This window comes from Diadema setosum, chromosome 1, assembly GCF_964275005.1.
Source record: "Diadema setosum chromosome 1, eeDiaSeto1, whole genome shotgun sequence".
Classification (NCBI taxonomy): domain Eukaryota; kingdom Metazoa; phylum Echinodermata; class Echinoidea; order Diadematoida; family Diadematidae; genus Diadema; species Diadema setosum.
Genome location: NC_092685.1, coordinates 12,351,643 through 12,370,533, shown reverse-complemented (window position 1 = coordinate 12,370,533; position 18,891 = coordinate 12,351,643). Strand labels below are relative to the sequence as shown.

Sequence of the window (18,891 nt, the reverse complement as noted above, 5' to 3'; positions counted from 1 at the left end):
GGTTTTGGCATTCAAGTCTAATTTTGCTTGAATGCTAACACGTTTATCCAGGTAACATGATTACATTTATCATGGATAATTTGCATAAAATTTGTTACATATAAATATAATTTGCATAAAATTTATTACATATGAACATAATTTGCATAAAATTTGTTACATATAAACACTTAATGTTAGTATGGTCAATGTTGTTTTTGTGTAAATGATAATTAAAATATGATTTGATTTTGTGCTGAGGTTGTTAAGCAAAGTGTATTTTCGATAGATTCCAATCTGGCATTGTAACCTTATGTTTCACACTTGCATGCAAATGCATGCATTGACACATTTTCTTATGTATACATGCACATATGTACATGTTTCATTCATTCATTCATATATTTATTTCAAAAAGAAAGAAGCTACTCTTTTTAGATGGTACTGGAATGATATACTGTTTATACCGTCACAATAAGAAAGAGTTGAAATGTGTATCCATCTATATACCTATTATAAATCTTTGTGAGACGTAGAGACTAAAGAGCTTGCCCTTTAGTCCGATTTCATATACATTCATATGTGTATATAAATACAATATATATATATATATATATATATATATATATATGATAAATGTACATATATATCTTTATATTTCGTTCAGCAATATTCGTCTTACCAAATTTGGCTTATCAGAGGGCACCTTTATCAGAGGGCACCTTCGCATTTCTTCAAAAGGTCTCGTCACAATTATCGGTATCGCAGCCCACGTGCGTGCCTAAACTCCTTCCCGATGTTCCACTGAAGGGCTCAAGGCTGGTTACTGATATTATGACGTGTTTTTTTTTTTCTCTCTCTCTCTCTTTTTGTTTGTTATATTTTCCCTCGGATGTCGTATGCTATCGACATCAAAATAAAAGAAAGAGGAAAATTATGTTAGACCAAGGTCGAAATCGACGCCATTATAATATACAGGCTGCACACCAGGTGGCCGTAGCTTCTTCGCGTATCGTGTGACAGGACACGCTTGTAGCGAATTATTTCAAGCTTCTTTGCACTTTGTGTTCGTAGAAGGCCACCATCCTTCGATTTCTCCTTTACGTATCTCCCCACCCCCCCCCCCCGTCTCTCTTTCTCCGCTATATACCTCGATCGCTTACCTCCCTTCCGAGCAGCTCGAGTCGCAACAAACTGAGAATGTTCCTGCAAGTGTAATCTAGTTAGATAATCGTCATTGTGTTCCCGTGAAAGGGGCAATTGCGACCGAAGAAAAAGTGATGAGAATTAGGAAGAAAGAGACAGTATATGGTATAGGGAGGTAGGCGCGGAAAGAAATTAGATATCGGTCCAAGTAAAAAAAGAAAAAAAAAAGAAGGCTATGAAAGAAAGGAAAATATCACACACACAAATACACACACACACACATATATATATATATATATATATATATATATATATATATATATATATACATACAATATATATATCATATACGTATATACATATATACATGTATATCATATATATATATATATATATATATATATATATATATATATATACACTCGTTTCATCGATGAATTGTGTGAAATAAGAAATAATAAGGACAATTCAGAAAGAAAGAAAGAGCGAGCGAGAGGAATTTAATTGTGATATGAATGAAAGATACTGTAAGTGAAAAACAGATGAATTATTAAAGACTATAAAAGAGGATTTCGATGTATTCCATCAACGAAGAAAACAGACGCAAATTTGATTACCAGGAAAATCATATCTACAACACCAAGTGTGATGAACATTAATACAACTAATTAGATGAAACCTAAAGAAAGAGCGATGGATAACTTAAAGAGAGGGATGGTGGGAGAGCAAACTAGTAGCTAGAGTGTAAGAAAGAAAGAGAGATGGAGGGGGGAGATTGACAACCTCAATTTACATTCTGCGTTTATCAGGATGGGAAGCAATAAAACTTTCTGGAATGTTTACGAAATTAGTTCCACAATGGTATAGAATAATGCACACGTAGCAACAAACACAAGTCAAGACATAGGATGACAGTAAACAAGCAACATGCTCAAGGGGAAAACACCTTTATCTTCAGGAGATGCTGAATGTTGTGAATGTTTTTACAACGATACAGAATAAATGCAATTTTAATGTGCACGTATTATACATGCGTAAGAATATACGTTGCAAGTATGTTTTCAAAATGTCAATAACATTACTGTAACCCTTGAATTTTCTCTTTTTCCATACCTGAGGCAGTGCTTCTACAGGAGAAGTATTCGTGAAGGGGCCAATTACGCATGCGCAAAGGAGAGGAATTGTGAAATTACCATGGAAACGAGAAATTCCTGCAGATTCTGCCGGTTCCAGAAATGCATCGCATTAGGAATGTCAAAGGAAGGTAAGTCGGACATGTAATGATTTGGTCTCGGCTGTTTTATTTTTACTCTCATGCAGAATTAGAGCAAGAAACGAGAAAGAGAAAAGATATGAGAGATGGCAATAAAGGTCTGAATGGAGAACGCTAATGGAAAACAGATATCAGTGGATGTAAAATTGGGACAGAGAGCGATGAATGGTCACTTGAATACTTATTCTAGAAGGTATATACAGAGCAGTTCAGTAATAACGGATTTCAACAAAGAAGGCAGACCAGCAAGTTTATTAGGAGATTATTGCGTTAGGTTATTGAACAAAGATAATGGCTCATGGACAAGTCTTGGTGTAGTGTTTTCTTCACTGCGTTTGCAAGCGTACCCATAGTACTCTCTTTGTGTGCACGTACTATCCCAAGGTTGCGCGCTCTGAGCTCATACTTTATCCAATGTCCGCGTACTATTCCAAGGTTATTAGAGGTGATGAAATTCAAATTTGCTCGGTATAAAGGCGTAATTTAGGGAACGCTTTTTTTTTCGTTCTTATCTTAAAAAGGGGTTTTGAGGACACGCGCCAGTACCGTCATTACACCACACGTGTGATTGATCATGGATGTAATCAATCGATCGTTCGTATTAATGGGACAGAACCTCGATAATGACGTCATCACGCGTCATAAATGAGGCTCTTCATAGGTCTTAGTATCATTTAATATATATTTATATATATAGCTAAAATATTCTATAAACTTATCTTTTATTGTGTACTATGGTGTTATTTATGTATGCAATTTCTGTAAAATATCCATATGGATCTGTTGTAAATGTAAAAATGAATGAATGAATGAATGAATGAATTTCTTAGATGCTGAGACACCAACGACCATGGATAGACTTTTTTTTTGTAACTTTCAACAAGACGAAGGTTCTGAATTCTATATTCGTAAATCATCTATCTGTATTAAGTCTCTCTTAACTTAAGTAAATCTTATGAATCTAAGCCGACACTGCAATTTGCATTTTCTTAAATTCCATGCGTGCAAGTATTAATAAGAGATGGAATAGTGACAATGCAGAATACTTTCATTTGTTTGCCGCTAAACTTCACTCTTGTACTAGACGTTTCATAATAACACGTATAGTGTTAAAAGTGTTTCTCCAAAGTTATGGCAAAATACGCTCTTATTCCTTTTATACGGATCATTATATATAAATAAAATATGTAAGTTTAGCCTAATCACTGTATGGTTACACAGTGAAAGTTTGCGATTTAACTTACTCAACATCAAGTACAATTGAAGTGAGAATTTTCATGTATGTTTCCCATATACATTATATCACTCTGATATAAGACTAGAATATTTTACCAGAAATACAATAATTTTTGTCATAAAGTTACAGCTAAGCCGCCTTAATAACGGCGAATAGATTCCATAACATCACATTGGAACATCAAGATAACGACGAAGTAGAATTTAAAATTAACACAAATTTGATTTGCAATGTTTGACAACACACCTAATAAGTTTTATGTAAATAACCTTTCCTCTTAGGTGTGAACCCAAAAGAAGCACGGTTTTCGTAAGCTAGCTTTATGGAAATTGTTAAAAGCTTACATTGCATCAATAGTGATGCTGCATTTCATCTGTGTAGAGTTTCGGTTGAGAAGGCAAGAGTTGCTTTCCTTTTAAAGTACTTACTTTCTTGGCACATCTCTAATGTCCCAAATTGAGAGAGAAAAAGAAATCAATCGTTTGTTTCATAAATTTCAAAAAGGTGATTAATAAAAAAAAAAGGAACATGTAAACAAGAGCACCGCCTGAAAAGAGATATAGTCTATGATAGAATAGTCCACTGCCGATGAGAATGTAATTACAAAGTTGAATAGCACTATAATCTCTGCTTGAATGGCTAATTACAGTATCGCATTCACATAAAATTGCTTGCTCTTGGATACCGAAGCGCTAGTCTAGAGACGGTACTGAACATCGTCTGACATTGAAACCGACATATTGATTGCCTTTCCGTGCTATATCGTGGTAATAAAGCGGTGCGGAGTGTTTTGACGAATCGACGCATTGTCTCCAGCCGGCGAGAACGGGCGGGAAGAGCGGGCAAAGTTCGCTGAACAATGCCCGCTGACCATCATGTTACTTCCAACTAAATGCTTGTTGATGAAACGTCGCCAGAATTAACCCCCGTAGAACAATCATTTCAAAGTTTCCGCAGATCCCAATACAGGAAGAGCCTTGCTATTCGCTCCTCAACTGTTTAATTCAACCTGTTGGATTTTTTTTCTCCTTTTTCTTCATCAATTTGCTCTGCCGTGATTTAGTGGGTAATTTCGTATTGATTTTCGGGGAATGAACAGCGATGAGGTCGTTAGTTTTGTGGGTCTAGATCAATAATATAGACCTAAAACTGATTTCTGGCCTATGTAAATCTCTGTTTGCACAATGGCATCGGCGTAATGACAGAATCAAACATTCTGCCGACACGGACACTGCTTTTCTCATATTGCGAATATTCAAAAACAACATCTCCTATTGTGATTTTTGACGTATACCGCGACAATGGTGTTCCCCCCATCCTCGGGCTTGTTTTACCCTTTACGTTCTCAGATAACATGCACAGTAAGTTCTTCGTGACCTTCGAACATAATGACAACTTCTTCGCATAGATTCTGGAAAAAAAAAATAGGCTGAAAACATACTATGGGCGTTTATCTAATACCAGAGGCGAGTATTCTACGTCGATCCAGGGTGAATGTCATCAGACACTAGACTTTGTCAATGTTACTTAGGTGGTATGTGATGAAAAAAAAAAGGTAAATTACTTCGTAAAATAGCAAAACGAAAGAGACAAGGTCACACAAACGAATATCCAGTCTGACTTCAGGTATCATTAGATTACAAGTGTTTATACTGTTTATCACTTGTACATTTATCATTATCATATCCCACTGAAGTGAAGCATATCTATACATTCTGGACGACAAATGATATTAGGTCAAGAAAGAGTTTTTATGTAGGCCTGCATCATGTTTCTGTTACTGTCTTCTTCGAGACACCTTCGAACCACCTTCGAACCATAATCTGACCATCATCATTTGTTTCCCGTACTTTCAAACACATGGTTTTATGCATCTGTATTCTTTTTTTTTTATGTCAAAGCAGTGTAATTCCTTTGAGAAATACAGTAATATGAAAATAAATTGAACTGAACAGATTAAATTAGACAGTGCAGACGGAACAATCTCAAAATAGCCGAGCTGTGAACAAAGAATGGAGATTTCAGAAAATAAGTAGAAAATGAAGTGAAACCGTCCCTGTCTGACATCTTATTTGAAAGTATGGAGATTGATGAGCTAGTTAACTTGAGCAGTGAGCTGTTGTTGAGTAGGAGTGTACTACAATAATCAAGGTACTGACGTGTATCTGCAGGAAGTTAATTGTGTTGGGTATAGTAGTAAGAATACATTTTTGATAAGTTTTCATGAGAATGCAACTTTCATACCAAATCATGTCATGATAAAAAAAAAAGTTTTAATCTAGTGATTCAGATGAAACATTCGTAACCATATTCTCTCTCTCTTACTCACACACACACACACTCTCTCTCTCTTAGCAGAAAAAAAAAGAAAGGAAATACCCCTCAAACTGTACTGCATGAGAGAGAATTACGAGTGTGAGAGTGGAGGGGAGGGACTGTTTTTTTTTTTTTTTTAAGAAGGTTTTAAAAGGATTAAAGGAGAAAAGGAAACATGCAGCTGGTGGAAATGATTATGGATTAAGGAGTAGGATGTTGGATTCACTGTAGGCCTACGTATGGTGATATTCAGTTGTAATTGTGACATTCACTTCTCTTTTGTCGTTCAGGCATTAAGCTTGGGAGGCGTCCCAAGGCCGAGAACGAGCCTCTACAACACATGTGCTTCTCTACACGGAGGGACATCGGTTCGAGTTCCATTGTTGCGGGCAGTCCCCGCAGTCTGTCCTGGTCGCCCACTTACAATGGGCACGTGGCACAGGCGGACTTCAAGTCCCACCCAAGGGATCTCGAATTCGACACCATGGCCAAGTTTGGTGTCTACGACGGGACTTATCATATGAAACCCGAGAAGATTGGTAACTGTGACCAGTGCAGCGAACAATTTCCACCACAATACACCTATATCTCCCAAGCGGGCGTACACGAGGAGGTGAGCGGGTATGCATCTCTGGAAGTTGGCAGCATTCCTCAGAATGTGCCTTGGAAGATTGAGTCCCAGTACAATGCCAACTGCTGCATCCAACCAAACTACCCAATGATGTGCTCTCCGCACACCGTTGTCCCCGCGAGTATGGCCAGCGACGGATGGCAGATGTCGGAGCCGAGTCCGTCGACGACGAGCGAGATATCCTCGGACGATCAGTGGGATAACGCCTTGCGGACATCGGCTCCAACACTAAAAACTCCCGTGAGCCTCACGATACCCGAGGTCCAAGCTGGAGCGGTGGCAGCACTAGCTTATGCCAACATGTACAGGGATAAAACGGGTGACGAAACAAAGAATGGTAGCCACGTCTCTACGTCAGACAGCACCGACCGCATTTCTTTGCAAGCCATAGACCCTAGTCAAATAGATATAGATCATTCTAAAAGTTACACAGAACTCGTTCCCAGAAAATCCTCGTGTAGTGAGGAAAACCTCACAGCCGCCGGGAACTGGAATAGCCAGAACGGCGCCAACAGAGACCCTGAAGAAACTGAGTTGCATCTGCAACCACAGAGTGAAACCGAGCGCCACGCCGCGGCGGACGTGACGGTGCGAAACATCTCACTTGCTCAGCAGACGATCGTAGAAGCTAAACCGAACGCCAAGGCGGACGCCCGAAAAAGAAAGTCGGTCGACTCGGAATCCCTCAACAACAACCGCTATCCAAAGAGAAGGAAAAGCTGGTCGTCGGGACCAGACTCAGAGGATGAGGCGCAGGATGAAATATCAGGGGAAGAAGAGGAGGAACACGGGGAGACAAATGAAGGTGGCTCCGGAGGAGAAACGCAGCGGGACACGGACACGGTGGTGAGACTTCCCCTGACACTCGTCTCCAGAGTGAAAGGAGCATTCTTAGAAGTCACCGGCAGGATTAGAACCCTGTGGCAGCAACATTTTTGTGATCAGGCATTAGTAAGTATTTACGCATATGATTATTTGTCTGTATGTAAACGTGTGTATAAATATGTATGTATGTATGTATGTATGTATGTATGTATGTATGTGTATAAATGCGTGTATGTGTTAGGTGTGTGCATACGCGTTTGTATGTGCGTGTATGTGTGTTTATGTATTGTGTTTTGTATGCCTCGCTGTATGTTCATAATTATATTTGTGTATCCATGTGTGCCTGTAGACCTTTACATTTATCTTTATGCTCCTTTGTTTGTATGCATTTGTGTTTATTGCTTTCTGAGCAATCAATATTACTGTTGCTATCTTAATCGTGTTAAAAAAGAAATACATTATGACAGAACAATGTGTATACTTCAATGATCAGCCGGCTTTGTAACGATGAAAGGGGTTTGTTTCTTCGTTTCACGCGAAATAAATATGACTGATGTGCGAGCCAATTCATAGATTCACAATAATACAATTTATTCTGAGTAAATGTCCTTGACAGCAATATCTCCAGTTAGTTTGCATGCTTAAGGTTTCTATAACATTAATTTCAAAGTGTGATCGGTAATAAAGTATTCATTTTAGAGTTTAACAATATCAATATCGACGATTAAAATACAAATATTTTCAAATTCATATGCACAAGGTGTAAAAATGTCAAAGTGGCAAACCGAGTGAAATCACTAATATATTCTAATCGGGCCTTTAGAAATACACCGCATCAAACATCCACTTAGATGTACGTTCAAACGAAGGTATTTCTCATAAATGTGTCTGTGTTTAAATTTTTCACAAAGCTCAAAAGTGTTACCATTTTGATTTGAAAGACTCATAAGAAACGATCCGCACGCTTGGCACAGCAAGCCGCAACGACAACACACAACGACAACACACACACACACACACACACACACACACACACATTCTTGATAATCTTTTTTTATGAAGATTTTTTACATATTATTTTCTTCTGTTTGTGGTAGGCGGGGGACAAGGTGTATGAAAGACAGATGGATGAGTTCGTTCATGTGAGGAGAACAGACGTCAGACAAATAATCACCGCCTATGCCTACAAAATATATGGTAAGTATTTCAAAGGAGTTTTCACTCAGCCGACTTTGAGAGTTAGCGACTTTCCCGTTTTATTTTGTTTGTTCCCCTCCCCCCCCCCCAAAAAAAAAAAAAAACCCAACAACAACAATAAATCTATACAATTGTATCCTTCCTGGAAGTCATCTTTGTTAAGATGTCATATGCATGAATTATAGGTATATAAGACAACATTTTTATGCCGATGATAAACGATTTCATTTAGATTTCATCTAACAAAAGGGAGCAAGATTTATGAATAGACATGCAAGATGAGAACACTTTCACTCAGTTAAAGTGCTTATCAGTATTTCTTGGAAACTTGAAAACATTATTTTATGAAACTTTCTTTTTAATTGTTTGATATTGATGAAAATGAAGTATTCTGTCCGTTTGATTTAGAAATGAATTGTCATTGTACTTTGATGTCAACAATTTACAGACAGACAGGATAAACAAAAATGGCTGGCAATCTGAAATTCATGAGTTAAAAAGGAAAGATCATTCTATTCATACAGGCATTTAGAAAATCACGAATGCAAAGTTGAATGCATAACAACTTCAGCAGGGAGACAGTATGAGAAATGGAGTGGTACGTCAACAATGTCAACATGTGTGTGTGTGTGTGTGTGTGTGTGTGTGTTTAAAGCAGATTACAGATGACTGGTGCTTTCACTCTCCCGTCAATCCAGCCTCTTGATTAGTATAGATCTGTTCAGTGTGTATTACACGTGACAAGCTCTCGGAGTAAAAACATGGACTTAAGACAAAAGGTGTTCATAATAATGTGTATAATCTTAGGGTTATTGACCTCTCTTCATCAATGCTCGGCGGTGCAATGACTATCCCTCCACTGCCAACACCTTGTTTCTGAAATATTTTTATTTCGTCTGCATAATCGTTACTGCAATATGTTACTTTATTTATTGTCTGATCAATCATGTTACATTCAAAATAAAAATATCATGAAATCTTTTGTTCCCCCAGAAAACAGTGGCCTAAAAGGTCATGAAATGATGCTTAGTGCTTAGGAAATTAGTATTAGGATGCCTTCACTAGAATAGTTCCCATTATTTTCATTGTATAAACAGAAAGAAAACCAATTATCCATAGAAGATATGTCCATTTATGTTCGAGGACTGCTTTGATAATTATGTGCTTCTATTCTTGCTCGTTCTAGTCGTATTTTAGTTGCAGTAATAACATAACCTACAGGAAAAATGAATATACCACTTATTTTTGTGACTTTCTATATAAGAAAGCAACACGAAACTTTCGCATTAAATCTGAATATAAGCAAGTGTGGGTTTCGTCCAAGAGGTTGCTTAGACTATCGTTGTTGACTGCGTTTGCAAAGCCGCTCTTCAAACTGAAGTATTAAGGTTGAGTCATGTATCTTTGCGCGTGCCGAAGACAAGTCGATTATTATTGACGTTGATTCCACTGTGATCTCCCTTCCCCCACCACGCCCTCGCCCCTCCTCCAACCCCTGCCCCCCCCCCCCCCACAATCCTTTTACCCCCAACAAGGTTCTCTCCCTGGTTCAAGCTGCAGTGAGAGGGCGCTAATCGTCATCTCCCGTCTCTGCCTGCTGCACCACACGTACGCCCAGCACGACGCGGACAAGACGGCCGAACGAGCAGCAATTATTTGTGCGCTGTCTCTAGTTCCATCAGGTACGTCGTCAGTATCGCAACATTTATGCTTCAAACGAAAAAAAAAAAAAAAAAAAAAAAAATCCCAAATAGATATGCCTAACAGCAAATGATTAAAAAATTGGATTTCACAAGAACGCACACAAGTCTAGTAAATAGTATGACACTGCTGCTCGAGTTGATTTGGGGATTTATTTTTATGCCTCCGCAACGAAGTGGCCGGAGGCATTATGTTTTCGGGTCGTCCGTCCGTCCGTCCGTCCGTCCGTCCCGTTTTGTTTTTGTCGATAACTCAAGAACCGTGTGGTGGTTTTACATCAAACTTGGTATGAGGGTATGTCCTTGGCGGATAATACTTTGTGTGGATTTTAGGGTCACAGGGTCAAAGGTCACAGGTTATTTTGTGGAAAAAAAATGAAATTTCATGTTTTTCTCCATATCTCGCAAATGGTTCAAGGTATCTTCATGGAACTTAGTATATATGGTTGTACCGATGGGCAGTGATTATCTAGGGAAGTTTGGGGTCATGGGTCAAAGGTCAGAGGGTCAAAGGTCAAGGTCAACTCCTTAAAATATCACTACTTTCCTTAAAATGCAATATGCCTGAAGGGTTTTTTTTTCTTTAAACTTGATGTATGGCATGTATTACCCAATATGTATTTTTGGGGAAGTTTCTTGCCAAAAGGTCAAAGGTCAAAAGGTAAACGGTCAAGTGAAAGTGCTCAATTGCACTTTTTCCTCCGTATCTCGAAAGTAACTCAAGGTATCATCATGAAACTTACATATTTATGCATGTTCAACCTAGCAGTGATTCTCTTTGGAACTGTGAGGTCAAAGGTCAAAGGCCATGCAGGTTTAGATAATGCTATTTTCCCATTTGATACTGAAATTATACTTTTTCTCAATACCTTGAAAATTACTCTATGCATAAACTTATAAAATGGTCAAAAGTCAAGTAAAAATCATCAGTTCCCCCAAATACCTGCACTCTGACATTTTAATCATTCATCCAATTGAACCTAGTTCTAGGAAAGTGAACATTCAGCACATTTGTGTCAAACCTGTCATTTTAATATTTTGCCAATTGTGTGAAACTGTCATCACACATTGTTAAGACATTGTACTATAGACCTATTAGGAGAACCATGCATTATGGCGGAGGCATATCAGTAGCCGTAGCGATATATCTAGTTATTTGTTTATCTATTTCACATGTTTAAAAAAGGGTGGCCCAAGTCAGCATTGGCTGGTTTTCAGCGGGGCTCTTCAAAATAAAACTCATAAAATATTGCAGAATTACAGTTACTAGCAAAAAAGAAAAAAAAAATCAAACATATTACGCTGAATACATGTACAACAATTTCAAAGACATGTAAATACTACACAGCTTCTAAAAAGAATGAAATTTTTTGGGAAACACGATGAACAGAAACATCTACAGTATTCCACAAATTAAATAACTAATAAGACTGTGTGGGTATTAGTCATTGAGTGAAAATATTTCTTGATATAAAAAACACACATATCATAATCTACTTTTGAACAATGCTAAGGTAGGGGAACAGCGTGTCTCTATAAATGTGGGATCATGTATTCATGTTGTCAGCAATATGCTTTGTTGTTGTTGTTGTTACTACTACTGTTGTTGTTGTTGTTGTTTTATCCATTGTGTAGTTTGCTCTTTTCTGCCTGGTACATTGTACTGATGATTTTTTTTTCTTTGAAATAATTTAAGAGAAATCGTCCAAGTGGAAAATTGATTTGCATGTTCTATAAATTATCATGGAACTACTTATAGCTCCATGTCTATATACTTAGAAATGGAATAAAACTTCAAAATATGTTGTGTCAATGATAGTGTGTGCATATCTATGTGCCCTTGCCTTCTTAGATAATTTGCTATTTTTGCTTCATGCATACACACACACATGCCTGAAAGAGGGAATACGTCCTTCGCTTGGAGAGACTCGAGGTAACATCATCGCTATGGTTTCTCTCTTCTCCAAATGACCTATAGATAAACGCATGTTGGTTCACATCTTTATCACTGTATCTATCACATGCAGGGAGCTCACAGTTGAACCAGTTGAGCAGCAGACAGCACAGTTTATATGCCGCCCTCTTTAACTATCTCAAGGGTATGTATTCCGTAACGTCATAACCCTCTAACCCAATCCATCAAAAAGTGCAATCCATTCCTTATTAAAGTCTGTTTGTTTGTTGTTTTTTTAACAGGAAAATTAGATGAACAGAATGGTTGAATGCTGTTGTTACCATGGCTACAGGTCAAGTACAGATGCAGGCCAAGGAATTTATTTCGATAAACTTTTGAAAGAAGGAGCCACCAAATGACTGCAAGAAATGTGAATTGGAGAAGCAGCTTGCTATTTAAGGTTTTAGTATAATAACCAATGCATGTGGGAACTAAATTATAATGAGGTCGAATCCAGCAGCCTTTACCTCATACTTTATTCGCAGGCATCGGGTCAATTCGCTCATTTCGTACAAAAAATTATAAAAAAAAAAATGTGGAAGAAAGCACGTATAACTCTGTTAACGCTTCAACTTGTTCAATGCAACTTACAATCACAAATAATCATCAATGCTGGATGGCTTATAAAACCATGCACTCTGGTAACATTGCTGTCGAAATTTCCGTATCTTGTACAGATATTGAAGATCCATCATTCGGTGGTATTTAAAACTGTTTAGTTTAATAGATCGTTTTACGAAATGAGAGTTGGGAGAATCATTTTGCTGTGTATGTGACTTCATCAACACACACGGTGATACAGTAATCCTCTTTCGAGATTATCTTTAGGTTTATCAGATGCTCATATTTTTTCTCATGAGGTGAAGCTCCGTAGACTTTGCATGATGACAATTAATGCTCCTCACAAGTGAATGTACTTTTTGCTGTATTGTGGTGATATCTTTGAGTAGGCCGCTATGAATTTGTCTTTTACATATAATCTGTGTTTTCTTACTCTTTCCTCCCTTGAACAGGACAAGATTATGAGACTGGCACGCTGCAAATCGACTAGACTATAAACAGGACAAGATTAGTTGGAACTCAATCGGAATGGCTTGCTGAAACAGTTACAAGACCACTTTTTTCCTTCTTCTCTTTTTTGTAACAAATCAGTTTTGTCTGGGAGTCAATATGATTTTCTGTCTTAAAACAGATCTAGCGTTGGGTCTTGATCAATTCTCTCCACCCCCCCTCCCCCTCCCCCTCCCCCTCCCCCTCCCCCTCCCCCTCCCCCCCCCCTTCCCTATTACCTCGATTGGAACGATCTCTGGGAGGTGACTTCGAAAAGCAAGGTTTTTCTGTATATTTTCCGATTTTTTTTTTCTTTTAAGAAAAGAAATAAATCAACTTGAACTTGAACTTGTAAAGAGTCAAAAAATGGACCTGCGGCAACACCCGACAGCAGCGGCAGCAGCAACAAACACAACAAAAACAAAAACAAAAACAAAAACAAAAACAAAAACAAAAACAAACAAACAAACAAACAAAAAACAACGACTCTCCATTACACTTGTACAAACATACTGTCAGTGTGTCGCTGTTGTAGGCCTACTAGCTGCCTTGAATCAGGGAGGTGAGAGGTCACCTCCCTGCTTTGAATGCAGGGACTTCCCCTTTGACCACATGAAAGCGTCCCTATCAACCAACGAATTCTTTGGCCCGATATCCAGCTGACTGAGCTGATACACGCTAAAAGAACTAACTTTTCTGTGTTCTTCTAGGATGGAGTCAAATGTGAAAGTATTTCGTAACTGCATGTGGATCGGAATGTTGGACGGACTTTTGTTGCTGATGAGACAACTGCTTTTAACGTTTGTGGATCCAACAGATGTTAGATGTTAGCGACGAGATTGTGTAGTCCCAGCTGTAAGAAGAAGTGTTAGCTATTATTGGTAGCTATCTTTCACCTGTGGTGTTGTGCGATCTGTCACGGCTCAATCGATATCTCGCTTGCAATAGTACTAGCTCGGGGGAAAAAGCAACTTCTCTAACATGATCTCATCATCTACATAAAGGCATTTCTGCCTCTTTCGATCGCGAGGATTTAAAAGAACTGTGTAAACTTTTTTTTTTAAAGCAATTGATATAAATACAACTTGGTGTACCAAGTATGCACTATGTACGGATGTAGATCTACAACTCAAGAAAGTGCAAACAAATCCGTGGCGTTATGGCACGTTGAGCAGTGAATGAAGAGGTAGAGCCAAAATACAAACAAAGCCAAGGAGACAGTGCAGTGAGGAGTGATTGAAAATTTGACTTACTGTTATAAAGCCGTGCAATACTAGCAACAGCCTAAGTGCATGCTTAAACGTGCAGTGGACAAATTTCTCGTGGCTGTGTTTTAAACTTTTAGTTAATTAGTGGGTCTTCATTTGCCTCCTGAAACCAAACAATTTACCAGTATGAGGAGACATAGTCAAAGACAAAAAAAGCAGAGGGAAAGTGGCCTGTCTGCTGACATGGCTTCAAAGGACCCCTCGGCCAGACAATCTCGGTCTAAAGATGATTCCATGGAAATGAAACTTAAGCAGCTAGTCAGTAGTCTTGGGTTCTTGTTCATTGTCCTTGCTATATTTGCTGGTTTTGCATCGACGATGATATTTACCATACCACAAACTGTGGAGGACCTCGATTTCACAGGGTGGAAGCATCGCCTGTTCATCACATACGCCCTGGTAGCGAGCTTGGGGCATTTCATCCTTGCCATGCACACAGACACTAGCCTGAAAGTTGTACGCAGTGTTGTGCAGCAGTGTGAAATTGATCAGCAGACCTCCCAGCCATTCCGGGCTCACCAGTGCCGCTTGTGCAAGTCTGTCATCTTAAAGCATGACCACCACTGTTTCATGCTGGGAAAGTGCATAGGCTACCACAACCAAAAATACTTCATCTGGTTCTGCTTCCACATCGCGATGGCAGCATTCTACGTGCTTTTCCAGATCGCTCTTTACCTCAGCTTGGCCTATGATGTCCAGTTTCCGGGTGCCGGGACATATTTTGTCCTCCTGCCTAGAGCTGTCATGGGATTTGTGCGAGGGGAAACGGAATGCATGGAACTGGCTTTGACCATGTACCTGTACATCTGCTTAATTGGGGGCTTTGCTGCTCTGGGGTTCTTTATGTGGGAGGTTGGCCTCAGTGCAGCTGGACTGACATCGTATGAAGCTTTACATGGACAAAAAAGGAAGACAAAACATTCCAGCTCTATTTCTCACAATTTAAAGGATACTTTTGGAGCTTATTGGTTCCTTGGCATGATTTTGCCAGTGCAGTTACCCCAGTGCGGTACTGGCCTGTACAGCATGAAGAGTTGCAGCTAACAGTGTAAACGCAACCCAACATGTGAGTTGTAATGTGTGACAAGAATTTTGCCAAAGGAGGAATTCATCACGGTGCAAATCAATGCACCTACAGCATTGTCAGCAACTGAAATAAACTTGTTAAGTACTGTTTTTCTAGCGAGTGTGGGCAGGTTACAACTAATAGAAGGATAACACTGCCAAAAAGTTATGACGAGAGTACTACTGTACAAATATTGTATGTATTGCTTACATTACTGTGCTAGTCGGTGAAGTGTTGACTCTTTGATGTGTTGGCTAATATGTACAGTACATCTGTACAAGTGGAGGTCATACAGTACATGTATTCAGTATATTAGGTCACATCAAAGTACAGAATGACTGTCTTAAACTAAACATTCTTCTTTTTATCAGGGATTATTTTATGTTACTAAAGAAAACAAGGAAAAGGTAGATCTTGTAGTCATCACTTTATTTAAAATGGCTGAAAAATAGGAATTGAAAAGAAAAACTTAAAAAAAAAAAAAGACAAACCCACATGGACTTTTGTGTACATATACATGTACTGTGGTTACAATTTACAAGATAAATTGTGTATTACCATCAAAGTTACAAATGGGACCTGATATTGTCATAACTTCAGAGGTTGTTCACATAAAAACCATTTTTTTTTTAAATTCTAAAAATCAAAGAAATTTGTAATGATATGGAAAAATTAGTTTGTGTTTGTCAACACATTGATTTTGTTCATCATTACCCAAGCATATCCCAGGGTTCAGATCAGGTCAAAACATTGATTTTGTTCATCATTACCCATGCATCTCCCAGGGTTCAGATCAGTACTATGCTGACGATGTTGTAACATGTCTTAACTGTACATTTCCATCGTTATGTACAATTGTACATACATTGTACAGTGCTTTAAAATTGCATTCATCCATGCAGCAGTTGAAGCATTTGGAAAATTAATCAAATGAAGTGTACCTCTAAATGCAATTGATGAAAAACAAGAAAGGGTGGCATGAAACAAGAGTTTTTTTTGTTTTGTTTTTTTAATGCAGATAAGTTTCTGTAAAATCTGACTAGGAATTATAAGGCTAATGGCTTGAATAAAAGATACATTAAACGATTATCACTTGTCAATGATTAGTAGGTCATGTGACCATGAATTGTAATTTCTTCCCCTTTGATGTGTTATGAAGTTTCTCAGAAAATGAACAGTTTTCTCAAAATATGTTGTACAACTACATTTAGTTTCATCATTGATCGGGAATGTCACACATGCTTGCTCTAGCACAGGATGCCATTTCAAAGAATTGCAATAAGTAATCGAAACCGTCACATGTAAAATTGATCTGAATGAGGAGATTCAGTCTGTAACTTGGTTTCCATGTACAAGGAGTACAAAAAAATAAATTGTAAACTCCAAGACTGGGGGGGGGGGGAATTATCAAAGAACAACTAAGAAGAATTTACTTGTCTAAATATTATGTTGGAAAATGCCAAATTATTCAACAGTGCAAGTGTTAGAATCCACAAAACTGTACTAATGTGATCACCAATGCGCTGTCAATTCATGGAAATCTTGTACTAATTTGCTACAGTAACTATACGTACACAAATATTGATGTGACTTCTAAATCTTTCTTTTTCTTTGCATCATTTCAGTACAGCTTGAATTTGCTTTTTTTCCCCTTGTTTATCATTGTTTGGATGATACACTGTACATGCATTAGATTTCATTAATAAAGTAAAATATGAACAAAAGAATCTTACAACGGTCATGAGAAAGGAAGTGTGTTTCATGGAAAAGTGTGTGAGGGAGCTTTCCAAGTGCTTGGTATACAGTGCACTCCTGTTATAATGAATATGATTGTAACAAAATTCTGGTTATAACAAAATAAAAATTCAGGCCGCAACATTATCTGCTCTACAATTCTTATTGTTTATTTGTTCGGTTGTAACGAAATTTTGATACAGTTGTACGATGATAGAAAACTGCTGGTCCCAAGGACTTCATTATAGCAGGAGTCCACTGTATTCATATAGGCTTTTAAAGAGAATAGGCCTACCCTGTAATCCTGTTACCTATATATGTAAAGACAATACATGTTGCACATTTGTACAGTATTTGTTTGTGTGTGTGTGTGTTATGTATGAATGCATGTTTAAATTTTAGAAAAGTTTCACTAGGACCAGGGAGGCGAATCGTGTCGCCTCCCTGTTACGATGTACCTAATTATCGTGTGTACATTTTTGTATAATACAATTTACTTTACTCCCCTCATTTTCTCTATTCTACTTCTTAAATGTAAATGAAATGAAGTGTTCTTACAAAAGGGCCCAAATCCACTTTAGCTAAATGCAAATGAATTGAGGTTTTCCTATTTCACACAATTCTATGCATCTATTTAAGAAGTTTTTCTATCATGTCTAGGAGTCTTCACCTTTGGTAACAAAAATGATTTTACAAAAATCCTGCAGATGCCTTGAATTTTATGATTTTATTTTGTTATTTAGGCCCTTTTGCAAGAAAAGTTTCGAAGGGTAATATGTAGCTTGATATTTACTAGTACATGTAGAGTGTATCACATTTTAATAAGGTTTATCTATGAACATGAAAACTCCCTCTCTCTCATCCCCTACCTTCAGTTATCAATCTATTTAAATTGTTCACTTGGCTTTTTCCACCATCTCCATCTTTATTCTTCATTATCAGCATCACCATCATAATCATCATCAATATCACCATTATCATCATCATCTTTGCCATGGTTAATTTAGTAGTTTCAGAACACATCCTCACATAGATTACAACATACACGTATTCTGCTCAGCTGGTTGTGTGTTGATTTCTGATTGCTCAGTTGAGACATTGATGGCTTTGCTTTAGCCAATTAGCCAAGAAGTGTTTTTGATTTAGGCCCTTTTGAGAGAAAACATGTATTTCAATCGTACCAATTTTAACAAACATCTTGAAACTTGGACTTTGAACTATAGTCAGATGGGTGCACAAGGTGAATGTCTATTTACACGTAGGCATGTTAAAATTTACTAATAGATAAAATGAATGTAGGCTAGCCCTTTTGCAAGTAAGCTCTTCATATATGTATGTATATGTGTATATATACATACATACATACACATATATACATTTATATACAGGTATACATACATGTGTATGTATATATATATATATATATATATATACATGTATGTATTTGTACATGTGTGTTTATGTACTCTCAAATCTGCTGACACATTTCTCATATCATCTTCAAACTCTCTGAAG

At 37.7% G+C, this 18,891-nt stretch overlaps 1 protein-coding gene across 1 annotated transcript; it reads left to right on the top strand.

Annotated features, from left to right (window-relative positions):
- The first annotated feature begins 14,759 nt into the window (after positions 1–14,759).
- Positions 14,760–15,620, top strand: LOC140236931 (palmitoyltransferase ZDHHC22-like). The gene has a single exon (XM_072316873.1). It carries the CDS (start codon positions 14,760–14,762, stop codon positions 15,618–15,620), a length of 861 nt encoding a protein of 286 aa, XP_072172974.1.
- The last annotated feature ends 3,271 nt before the right edge of the window (positions 15,621–18,891 follow it).

Excerpts from the sequence above, each read along its gene's own strand:
- LOC140236931 (XM_072316873.1), top strand. The coding sequence starts at position 14,760 with ATGGCTTCAAAGGACCCCTCGGCCAGACAATCTCGGTCTAAAGATGAT.